The following is an 11,759-nucleotide window of genomic DNA, read 5'->3' as shown; positions in this document are numbered from 1 at the left end:
TGGAATACCTTTAACACCGCCGTTAGCCAAAACTATGTGCAGCATACGAAATGATAGATTGGCTGCGCAGATGCTAGATCTTAACCGCAGGGATTGTAGGATGCATAGGCATGTCTCAATAGACATACTCACAGAACACTCCCTTAAAGCTAAGCCTACTGCACAGCATTAACTACACGAAATGAAGTGTGAGGTGCTCCTTAAACACATCCTATGCAAATGTCTAGCCTTGGCAGCGATGAGGCTATGCCTTGGGAGCTCATATGACTCGCTTCTAGGTGCGGCCAAACGAACAATATATCTTGGCCTTCTCCAGACACAAGCATATCCTGACAGATATAAGCCCACATCTATTAGATCTATGTGGGACTTCAAATAGATATCCACCGGCTGTACCTAAAACCAATCAAACCATCTGAAAGCTTGCAGATTGTATCTACTGATGGAAAATTCTCATGATGGTAAGAAGATTTTGGTAAGATAGATCTTAGATTTCAGTTCCAAATGGATCAGACATTTTGTATACAAAGAAAGTAGGAATATCCTGAAAATGAAACTAAATGAAAAATTTAAGTCATGTTTACAAATTTCAAAAAACATTTACATTTTCAGAATCATTACACAAAATATAGATAACAACTTATAGCAACTTATTAATATAATTAATCATCCTGTATAATGAAAAATGAATAACGCACTAATAAATGTTTAATTCAATCAACAAATTATTTTTGATTTTTTTTATTACACATATGTATGTTAATTTGATCTTATTAGTAATTCATTATTAAATCATATATAAATATATTTAACGGAAAGTGCGTAATATATGCTGAGCATTTATTCATGATTAAGTTAATATTTATATAAAGAAATATTGATTATTGTAAATTTTTTATGTATAATTTATAAAAACCTCGTAAAACTGGCCTAAAGGAAGATCAAGAGGCCGAGGACTGGGCCAAGACTAGCTAAAAAGCTAAACAAATTTACTTGGCCATTTCGTGTCTATACCAAAGGATCTAATAGTATGAAATAGTCGGCAGAAGTCAGCTCTTCTGACCCCACAAAGTATATATATTCTGGCCAAGACGATTTAGCCATTTCCGTCTGTATCTCTGTGTCTTTCTTTCCGTCCGTTAAACTGACAAAAACAGATGTTGCTTAGGAGTGGAGTTTATTTGCACTTAAGTACTAATTAAAGTGCTAATTAGTAGTTATTTATAAATTTACAATTAAATATGCATTGAAATTTAACTTTATTTGACGTTAATCCTGATTATCAGAATTCTTTAACTTTCCGCTTGAATCCCGATCGATCTGGATAGATGAAATTTCACTGGCCAGGGTTGCCAGACTTTGTAAATTTGTAAAAACTGATGATCTTATCCAGCACTTTAAAGCTAATTACTCTTTTATAGGATCATTAAAAACAAATTTATTGATCTGCTGCAACAGTTGAAATTTTGATTTCGAACAATGAGGTCATTGGATTATTTGCTGCTCTTCAGTTTGTCAATACAAGTAAAACCGAAATTCTAGAAACTATTTGCCAACATCTTCTTACATACAATACCCAGGTGACAGTTCATGGTGAATTTCATTTTACAAATGTGCTTATTAGATCGATCGATCCGAATTGGTCGAAATTGGATTATTGCCATATTAAAGCAGTTAATCGTAGCTTTAAGTATATATCATTTCGCATGCATCTTAGACAGCTGCCGGTTACCAATCTTAAGGTAAAATCAACGCGATAACTTTCCCAAATTCCATTCACTATGTATATGGAGAGGTAATTCTGCCTACTTTCAGGTAAACTATGCTCTACTGAAACGCAGCAATGGCTATAGACCGTTTTTATATAACTACACGGTGGATATATGCCAATTTTTTGTAGCATCTAAAAAGCATTTGGTTAACCATTTCATCTACACTTGGTTTAAGGAGTATACGAACTTCAATCACAGTTGTCCTTACGATGTAAGTTTTGAACACTTCATTAACGATGTCTGATCCTTGGAGCTCTTATACTTTTCTAGCACGATATAGTTTTGGAAAAGTTTCCAACAATTTCTGGACGTTACATGGATCTCTTACCCATGCCGGCTGGAGAGTATGCCATAGATTCCACTTGGTATGCCGATGACAAATTGCGTATGACTGGTAAAATTTTCTTTAGCTTTAAATGAGGAGAAGAGAAGGAAAAAAGGTGATTTCAAGGATGATTTTGTTTTGCCAAGATGGCATTTAAGTTTTTGTTCTCTTATTTTTCGTTCTTTTGTTCAATCTTAATATCTTTCATAAATAAAGGTGTCTACAGGCTTGACTTGACCTTGAACTGTCTTTTGTTTGACTTTGACTTGGAGTCTGGGTTTTGGGCTTGGAACGTGTCTGTGGTTAGTGTCTGATATGGCAGGTATACATATACCGTATACGCCCTGATGGCTCACATACCCTCTGTCCATTTCCTTTTTTTGCCATGAATTTATTATAAATTATTACATATCTTCTTTATTTTTGTGGCCGATGACTAGTTGAATGATTTCTGCGGAAATTCTCTTGAGTAATAATAAGTATGTACATATATGCATCTATAGAAATTTTGGAAACCCATAACACGCATTTTAATTATTCACTCAACTCCCACAACTGACTCATATGTATATAGAGTCAAGATGGGCAATCGCTTGTTCAACTTCAGTTTCAATTGGCAGCTGCATACAACAGCAAACAAGAACATTGAAGCTCTGCCAAATTGACATGGCAGACGTTGCCGATAACCGTCTGCCCCATCCCCCAGCCCCTGTCATTTGCCCCCCTTCTTGTCCATGGCATTCCCATACTCATTTCGTTTGACCCTCTCAAGCGGCCAGAGCTGTCATTCAGCTCATCGACAAAACACAAAAACAAAAATAAAATCAAAGCAAACAACAGCAGCAAAAGTAAAAATTAAAATACAACAATAAATTTTACAACATTTCATTTGCATAGTAACAACAACTAGTTGCACTTTTTCCAACTAATTTTGATCAAACATTTTATTCTAATTCAGCATTAGAATATTTCAAAAGACTCGTCAATGTTTTATGTAAAATAATTAAAAATAATGATAATGATTTTAATGTTTGTCTCGGTTATGTTGATAAGAAATAAAACCAATTAAAATATTTGATCAAAAGTTTGAATCAAAAAAAGGTTTTTCGCTTTTTAAGGTATCCTTAGAAAACAAATTCTAAAACATTTATGAAAAAAAATTATTCGTTATCCACAATCGTTTCCATTATCCCCGACAGAACTACCTTTCAGTATTCCTTAATCGGGGGGAAACTTCACCTACGTCGGGAATCGAACTCGAGCAGAATTGTAGTTTTATTAGGACTCCATTGAGCCACGGACTAACTCATTGTTCACATGCCTTTTTAACAATTATTAATTATTTTTAAATAATTGTAGTAAATTTCTAAGCTATTTTGATATATTTATAAAGTTAGGTAAAGTATCAATACTAGATCCTAGAATACTACCTATAAGACCTTTCGACACGTCACTAATTTTGATATATTTACCTGAAAACTATCTAATTTTAATCGAATTTTCATAAAACATATATCATTTGACGGGAAATTTAAGTTTTTTTATTTGTTAATCAAACCAAAAGACCTTAAATATTACATAAAAAACAACGCAAAATTTCGATTGGCCCCTAAACAAATCCTGGGACTAAATTGAACATTTTTAGTATGCAGTTTATCTAAGATTGCGAAGATCTACAACTTATTCAAAGAATAAACATGTCTAACTATATTTTGGAAAGACTGGGCTAAACTATTGACCAGAATTTGTGTGATAATTGAAATGTTTCCATATGCAGAAATAGACTAAATAGATTATTAACAAAAATATTCCATGCGAATTTAATGTGGAAGTCTAAATTTGTCATCTCAATGAAATTTCTGGATAATCTCAATAATCAGTTTTCGGTTTGTCTTCTTATGTAATGTTTCTAATTTTTCAGTGTTTCAACAATTTATAGCAAACTTCATAATTAATCAGAAAGAAATTAGAAGAAGTAGACACATTTAAATTACAAAAATTTTATACCCACTTAAGAAAGCATTTTATATGCGGCTTTTACCAGATGTTGGTCAAGCTTCAACATTTACATACAGTTATTAAGCATGTTTTCGGAAATTGGTATTATTTTAAAAGAACCAATGGCTAATAGCAATCGACTGCAACTTTTGTATTCCATGATAATAATATAATCAAAAGTAAAAAAATCATATATGTATGTATTCGAGGATGGTCCGATAAGTACATACTTAGCCTCACTGCCGTCAGTGGCGTCACTATGGTAAGAAAAGTTTATTATCGTGTAGAATCTTAGATGGGTGCCGCTTTTGCTTACTCCGGACAGCAAGCGCAACCGTAAGACGACATCAGACCCGTGTTTGACACTGCTTAAACGCAATCCGAAGGAGTTTTTTCGTCGTTTTGTAAACGTCCACGAAACTTGGATCCACTGGTGCACACCAGAGACCAAGAAACAGTCGAAAAAGTGGACTTCACCAGGCGAAAATTATCGTTTTTCATTTGTAGGCTAAGTACTTATCGGACTGCCCTCGTACACTAAGTTTTAGCCATTTAAATTTATTTTAATGTCACCAATGACGACTTCATCATGTCTTGGACGAAGTTCCAGCGAAATCTAAACCCTTAAGACTTTGATCTTCAATGAATCAGGAACGGTTAACAAAATATGTCCAAAAATTTGATCGAATAATATATATTCTTGCATTTGAATAGTGTCAAATTATTTGTAGGTATTCCTATTAAGGGTCAATATGGATATGACTAACTCAACATTTATTCAAAAGAGTTTTGAATACGTTTAGATAAGCTAAAGGCCTTAAACCTTTTTAACTAGAAATGAAACACAGATTATTTAAACATTGCAATGCCCATTAAAAACATTTATGAATGATGAATGTTGTTTTTGTTCTAGGGTATAAACAATTAACCCGATCCTATTATTGTTTTTGAACGCTTTGAACAGAGTTCAATTAATAATTTTTGGGGCTTTTTAATTTTTGTGTAATGTTGTTTTTTGGTCAGTTACTTCGATATGGCAAACACGTCCAGTTCAAGCCCGGTTCAATGGACGCCGAAAAAATTGTGATCGGCTATCAGAAACAACAACATTAACAACAATAAAAAGCAAAATGTGCAAAAAACATTTCAACAAAGAAATGGCATAACACAAATATAAATACACGTGAATTTGTCAAATAAAAATATTCAAATGGACACCACACAGCAAAACGAAAACGAAAATTTGTTTTAAAAAACATTTCTTCTTGTTTCTTGAAAACGAAAAACAAAAGGAATTCGAAAACAGTTAAGAAGTTGATATGACATGATGGGTCCTTCGGTCATAACTTTCAATTGTTGTGGAGTTTGGAGTGCATTTATTTGTTTTTCCTGGTTCAATGCTTTTGTTTTGTAAAATGTACATATATTTATTTGGCTATATATTATTTAATTGCCCCAAGACAACAAGAACAATAATAACAACAATAACAAGAGGAGCAAACAACAACAACAACAAAAACAACAGAAAAAAAATTGCCATCATAATTCTCCAGAAAATGTTCGGTGGATCTCTCTGCTCTTGCATGCCCAGCACGTTCAAGATGCCGCAGCACGTTTTAATGAGTACTTTCCTACCCTACCCTACCCTACCCCACCCTACACACACACCCCCTCGCTTACACCCTCTCTATATCCCACACCCACTCCTGCAGAATAAAATACTTAAACTTATTTCACTCAGGTGAGTTGTTGGTGTAGACAAAAACAAAACAAAACAAAACAAAATAATTTAAAGATAATTTTAATACTTATGATGTCAAAGGAGTAGACTTTCAGATACCCTTTAATAGAAATTTGACAAAGCTACATTAAGGTTAAGGCTAAGAATTTTTAAGTGTACTCAGCTTTTAAGGCTTAAAAATTTGAATTCTTATGATTGCAAAGAAGTAGACTTTTGAATACCCTTTCCAAAACACACACACACTCGAAATTAAATCATTTCTGTAATTAAGTTAAAGGCTTCACTCATAAATTCATAAGTTTAATCAATTTTTAAGGTTTACTGGCAACTTATTTAAGGCTATACCATCAAGCGCCCTCTAGCGATCATTCTTATTTCGTATTAAACTAATTTAAGATTCAAATACACATTTTAAACCTGAGTCGATCTTAAACTGGGCAGTAATTGTCATTTCTATGATGGGCGTGGCAAAATTTTAACTCAAATCAAAAACTCCTACAGAATAGACGAGACTTGTTACCAAATTAAGAGTTGCGAGCCAAGTTTTTACTTAAACTGGGGCCAGAAGAAGTAAATTTCGAAAAGAATAAGTAAAAATCTTTTCTTCAGATTTCTATAATTTAAGTTGTATTATAGCTAATCCTAAATTTTGCCGCAGAACTGTCATGAGACTTTATAAAATAGATTAGATCATAATATCTTTCCGTTCCTAGAAACATTCCACAGATTATGATACTTCAGCTCTTTAAGTGACCAAGTTTTCAGGACTCGAATGATCTACATATGAGAAGAATGATTCTTGTGTATCCTTATATACCCTTTATGGATCGCCTCTTTTCAAAAGGGTACTAAAACAGTTATGAGCCACCATCAGCAGCCAGTCATAATTTCAGTTTAACAATCGAAAGACACTTCACTTGATTTGACTTGAGTTGCATTCAGTTTGAGTTGAATCGCTTGTGTGGGTGTGTTTCAAGGAACTTCCGCCAGAATACATTATACATATACATATGTATAAAGTCACTCAGCTATATAGGCAAATATTTATTTATTTTATTATTTGTGCAATTTTTACTTGTTGTATGTATTTATTTATTGTTATTATTGCTTATTGTGAAAACCGCTTGATTAAATGCACTGGGATTGTCCGCCTCAGTTCGCTTCGCTTCATTCTGTGCTCCCTTTGGCTGACTAGTAGCCAAAGAAATTGAAACCGCATAGCAATTTGTCTGGTTGTCGTATACGCAATATGCCAAATTGAAACACGGACATATCATCGGCCATATTCATATCCAATGCCATCAATTTCTCAGCGGCCAATGGATGCCAAGAGCCAAACGTACAAGCCGAATTCATCTGCCACATGGGAGAAAGAGTGAACAGAAATGAAGGGGTAAGTGCGACGAGTTGTGCCAAAGGATATATGTATAATGCCAGCAAATTTCGTTTATTTTAAAATGGATGGAAAAACAAAACCAACCTCCTTGCTGTAGTAATGACAGCGTCCATTGAGACGAGTAGATGGTACATACTCAATAAAATCCACCTGAGGACAATGGGGCAAAAGGAGGGCCAGGCCTGTAAAATGGCAAATGGGAAATCAATGAAAATTGCTTTTCTTTGCAGTAAGTATTCTTCCATAATCAAAATGTCAAAATCTTATTCAAATCAAACTAAGCAATAAATATCGGCAACATTCTGACGAGCTAAGCAAAATGTTGCTTATAAATGTCCTTACCTATAAATCCGGAGCTGGGTGGATTACGTTTAATGGGTCGATTGCCGGCAAACATTTGTAGACTTTGCCACAGACGCCACACCGAATGTGGATCAATTAGAAAGGCTCTAGACTTGGGATAACGTCTTCTGTATATCTCATAGTTGGTAAATAGATCATAGTCAGCAGTGGTAAGCCAGTCTTCAAGAGTTCCATTATATTTGCCTGGATCCCAGGCAGCAATGGTGACATTACGGAAAATGGGAGCATGGGGAAAATCGAATTCCGGCTTGGTGACCACCTAAACAGTTGATGGGAGTGGGACAATCAAAATTTTCTATACAGTACGGAACTAGATCGACAACCCACTTGACTATTCACCACACGAATTGTGGTTTTGCTGCCAACATCCACCTCGTGTCCTTGTGTGGGGGCATGATTGAATCTCATCACAATGTCATGCGTGTCTGAAACGAAATTGGAGTATACAGAGAAACAGAGAGAGAGAGGGAGAGAGAGAGCCATATAGATGATATATAGTATCGAGTATAGTTAATCAATTTTCTTCCGTTCTCAACTTAATTGCAAATGCAACGCATGCAATTTCTCGCCCAGCCCCCTCGGCTCGTCTCTCTTACCTATGAAACGCCCCAGCTTGGAGCCAGCCAGAGAACCAGCACTAGACACAATGGCACAGGTTTTAATATTCTTGATATTTCGAAAGAGTCGCTGCCTGGGAAATAGTTTGCCAAATGCCAACTTATTGAACGGTGGATCCTTGCGTCGAAGCACCCGAACTCCGGCCTCCATTACCAGGCATGTGGAGGGATAGTATTGCTCCTCGAAACTGTCCCCAAACACTGGCTTATAGTCCACATTGTAGTGATTCTGATCGATTGTCTCATTATGCTGGGTCTCCCTCATTGATTTCTGAAATGTTTGCACAATTCGTTGACGAAATTGTTGGGTCTTGTTGCTACAGAGATCCGAATATTTGTCGTGACACAAATACAATTTGGGACTCAGTGTTAGTTTGGTGTTCTTGGAAACTTTTAATCTCGGATGTGGGGCCAATTTGGAGGAGTTAATTGCCGGATTCTCATGACTCTCGACAATGAATTTTTCATTGGGATTCCAACGTACATGGAAAACACTTCGTGGCAATCTCCTAAGGTTGAAAGTAACTGCAAGACAAGCCGACAAGAAGAGAACAGCAATATTTAATTATTTCAAATTACTCTTCTGCCCTTAAGGCAACCCCCTTTTCCTCACCATTATTATCTCCGTTTGATGTATTCACCTCGCCATTGTGTGGTTCGTGTCTCTGCTGAGCTTTTGAAGCAATTTCTTGACCCGCCCCCACCAATTGAATTATTAATCCGCTTGCAATGAGCAGAACGTAGAGACTGATTAACGCCTGGCCATGTGCTAGTGGCAATGCGCGTTTTACTTGCCACATTTTAAAGTCATTACTTTCTGGCCAACACACACACACACACACACACACACACTCCGAATATACAATTTATTTTAGTCACGTGGGACCGAAGAGGGCAGCCACCTCAGGTTTGGCAACTGTTTTTCCACGAAAATTGAAAAAAAAGTCAAACTGATTAAAGTTGTTTTACTCTAGAGTTCATTAAATAGCGTTCACATCAAATTGAATCACAGCTGAAAGTAGATGAAAAGCAAATATTAGCAACCAAAATAATATTTATTATTATAGCTTAAACACAAAAACAACACGAAAAACATGACGTATTTGTGCGAAATTTCACAAAAGTGGAAATTGGTTCACGCAAAGGATAAAGGATTACTCTACTACATGATGGTTAAGGACTCTCCAATACTCGGTTTAAACTCCAATTTTTGAGCTATCAGGATCATCAACTGGTATAATAGCCAAAAAAGAATCGAATGCAATTTCGAATTGGGCATTTCCAATCTGCTTTTATGGAACATTCATGAGACAAATTATTTATGTAAATATTTAAATGGATATATTAATTAAGACTTAAATTTTAACATAAATCAATCTAATAATTGTACGTCTTCTTAAACAACATTTTTAACATAGGAATTAAACTTTAATAATGCTTCTCCCACGGTCTAAACTCACATTGATTGCTCTTTAACTAACTCAACAAAGAAATTAACTAACTGTAAGTTATGTGATATGAACATATTCAGGACCAGGCTAACCAGAAATGCCGCCCTGGCCAGTGAAAGGAATACTCATAATTCATTGTGCTTTTCGGGATTTAGGCAGAATAAAATAATAAAATATTATTTATAAAGAAAAGAGAGATTGGAAATACATCTAATTTGCTATTGAACATCGATTAGAGATAATATTGTGATAATACAAAAGTTAAAAATTTGCAACATTTCCAAACTTAACGACCTCACATTCCTTGAGTCTGTAATTAAAGTAGATTAGAACATTTGCTCATAATCGAATGATAAATATATAATTTGAAGAATATGTAATAGAGATCACAGATTAAAATAATTAATATGTTTAAATTATAGAGAGCTAGATAAATGTAGGTACTTAATGATAAAACCTAAAGTCTAGCGATGAGGAAGATTCTGAACTAACATGAATGAAACGAATGCAAGTGCTAAAATAGTTTTGCGACTATTTCAAATCTATATACTTGTCAATACACAATCCTTTCCACTATCCCCGATGAAATTACCTTTTACTAGTGCTTCATAGGAACTAAATAGGATTAGAATATAAAGAGATCCCAATCAAATGCATGGGGCAAGTCAGTACTCGTTTTTGACATGATTGGTAAAAAACAAAATTGTTAATTTCCTTTTTCAATCTTTTAAGTTACTTTTGAAGTAAAAAATATCAAAGAAAATTTCCTAACTGACCATATTATATAGTGGTCCGACTTAAACGATGTTCGTACTTGATCTCGCTCTGTTAAGATGGTTGAGTGAAACGCATACGCACCGTTGGCCAGACAAACAGACAGATGTACGTCTGCCACGTGGCTATATCGACTCTGCTTGTCATGCTGATCAAGAATATATATACTCTATAGGGTAGGAGACGTCTCCTTCTGTGCGTTACAAACATCTAATCAATCTTATAATACCTTCTGCAAGGGTGTAAAAAAAAATTATATACTTATATACCAAATTAACATTGTAAACTATTTTGTTAGCCTCTTAGAATTACTTAACTATGTAATTATAAAAAAACATGATCTGTCCTAACTACTTTGCATAGTGGAAATTAATTTTTAACATTTTGCGAAACTTTCCAACAGAATTAAACCACTTTCAATACTCTTCGCAACTATAAATAGCCAATCTAAAAACAAATTTAAGGCATTTACCAAGAACAGGGACTGCTTGAGTTCAAACGAAATTGGTCTTTTATATTATTTATGGTAAATATTTTTTCATTACATTCAATCAAACTAAAAATTGACCTTTGGTAAACGTTTCTCATACGAAATTCAGGCAAAAGTTTAAATGGAAACCCCGTGTTAAGTGTCAAGAAGTGAAAGACAGCTGAAATTGTTATTAAATTACAGAATATTTTGCCTTTCTAGCTATAGATTAGCGGCGGATTTGCAATTAGTCTGGGGAGGACAAAACGGAGGAATAATTTCCATTTCGTTTTTTGCGCCAAAAAGTATGCTTTGCATGAGGAGAAGTAAAAACCGCAAAAATACACAAAAACATCATGAACAAGTTGACCGTTGTCGTTGTCGTTCTCGTGGTTGTCCGCCTGCAGCTCGTTAAGGTTTTTGCAAATATTTGGCTAACACACACACACACACACACACACCTTTATATATACGCACACGCACGACTCATTGGCGCATTTTCACCATCCGCGTCCGCAAAATAAACCGCATCCGCAACCACAAAAGTTTTGCACGAACTTTCCCTTTCGCCAGTCGAAACGTATCTAAATCTGAGCAGCAGCAGCGGCACAATTCCTAGTCCCCTGGCCAGGCCAGACCATGCCAGGATATGGTAAGCTTCGGCTTTAACCCAACGATTTGCCTTCGTCACCTCAACGACGATGACGGCGGCGTCTCTCGTTGCGTAGTCGTTTCAAACTACCTCTTTTTCCTCACTTTCTTTTTGTGTTTTTTGTTTTGGCCAAGCTTAATTAGACTGTTTGTTGCGTGAAAAGTGAAAGCGAACAGAAAACAAAACCAACAACAAAAATAA

At 35.2% G+C, this 11,759-nt stretch overlaps 1 protein-coding gene across 1 annotated transcript; it reads right to left on the bottom strand.

Annotated features, from left to right (window-relative positions):
* Window positions 1–6,869: 6,869 nt before the first annotated feature.
* On the bottom strand, window positions 6,870–11,482 carry SiaT (Sialyltransferase). Its single transcript, XM_068290264.1, has 7 exons — window positions 11,368–11,482; window positions 8,826–9,224; window positions 8,192–8,737; window positions 7,923–8,020; window positions 7,575–7,854; window positions 7,317–7,414; window positions 6,870–7,192 (listed from the first exon to the last, which is right to left on the bottom strand). Exons 2-7 carry the CDS (start codon window positions 9,010–9,012, stop codon window positions 7,028–7,030), a joined length of 1,374 nt encoding a protein of 457 aa, XP_068146365.1. The 5' UTR covers window positions 9,013–9,224; window positions 11,368–11,482; the 3' UTR covers window positions 6,870–7,027.
* Window positions 11,483–11,759: the final 277 nt, after the last annotated feature.

The sequence above is a fragment of the Drosophila tropicalis genome, unplaced genomic scaffold, assembly GCF_018151085.1.
Source record: "Drosophila tropicalis isolate 14030-0801.00 unplaced genomic scaffold, ASM1815108v1 contig_593, whole genome shotgun sequence".
Taxonomy (NCBI): domain Eukaryota; kingdom Metazoa; phylum Arthropoda; class Insecta; order Diptera; family Drosophilidae; genus Drosophila; species Drosophila tropicalis.
Note: the sequence above shows the minus strand (reverse complement) of the source record. Positions and strands in the feature narration are given on the sequence as shown.

What these genes read in the sequence shown, in the direction of transcription:
- SiaT (XM_068290264.1), bottom strand. Translation starts at nt 9,012, where the DNA reads ATGTGGCAAGTAAAACGCGCATTGCCACTAGCACATGGCCAGGCGTTA. An exon ending in TTCGTGTGGTGAATAGTCAA is followed by an intron (nt 7,855 to 7,922) that starts GTGGGTTGTCGA and finishes TCAACTGTTTAG; the next exon opens with GTGGTCACCAAGCCGGAATT. An exon ending in ACCCAGCTCCGGATTTATAG is followed by an intron (nt 7,415 to 7,574) that starts GTAAGGACATTT and finishes GCCATTTTACAG; the next exon opens with GCCTGGCCCTCCTTTTGCCC.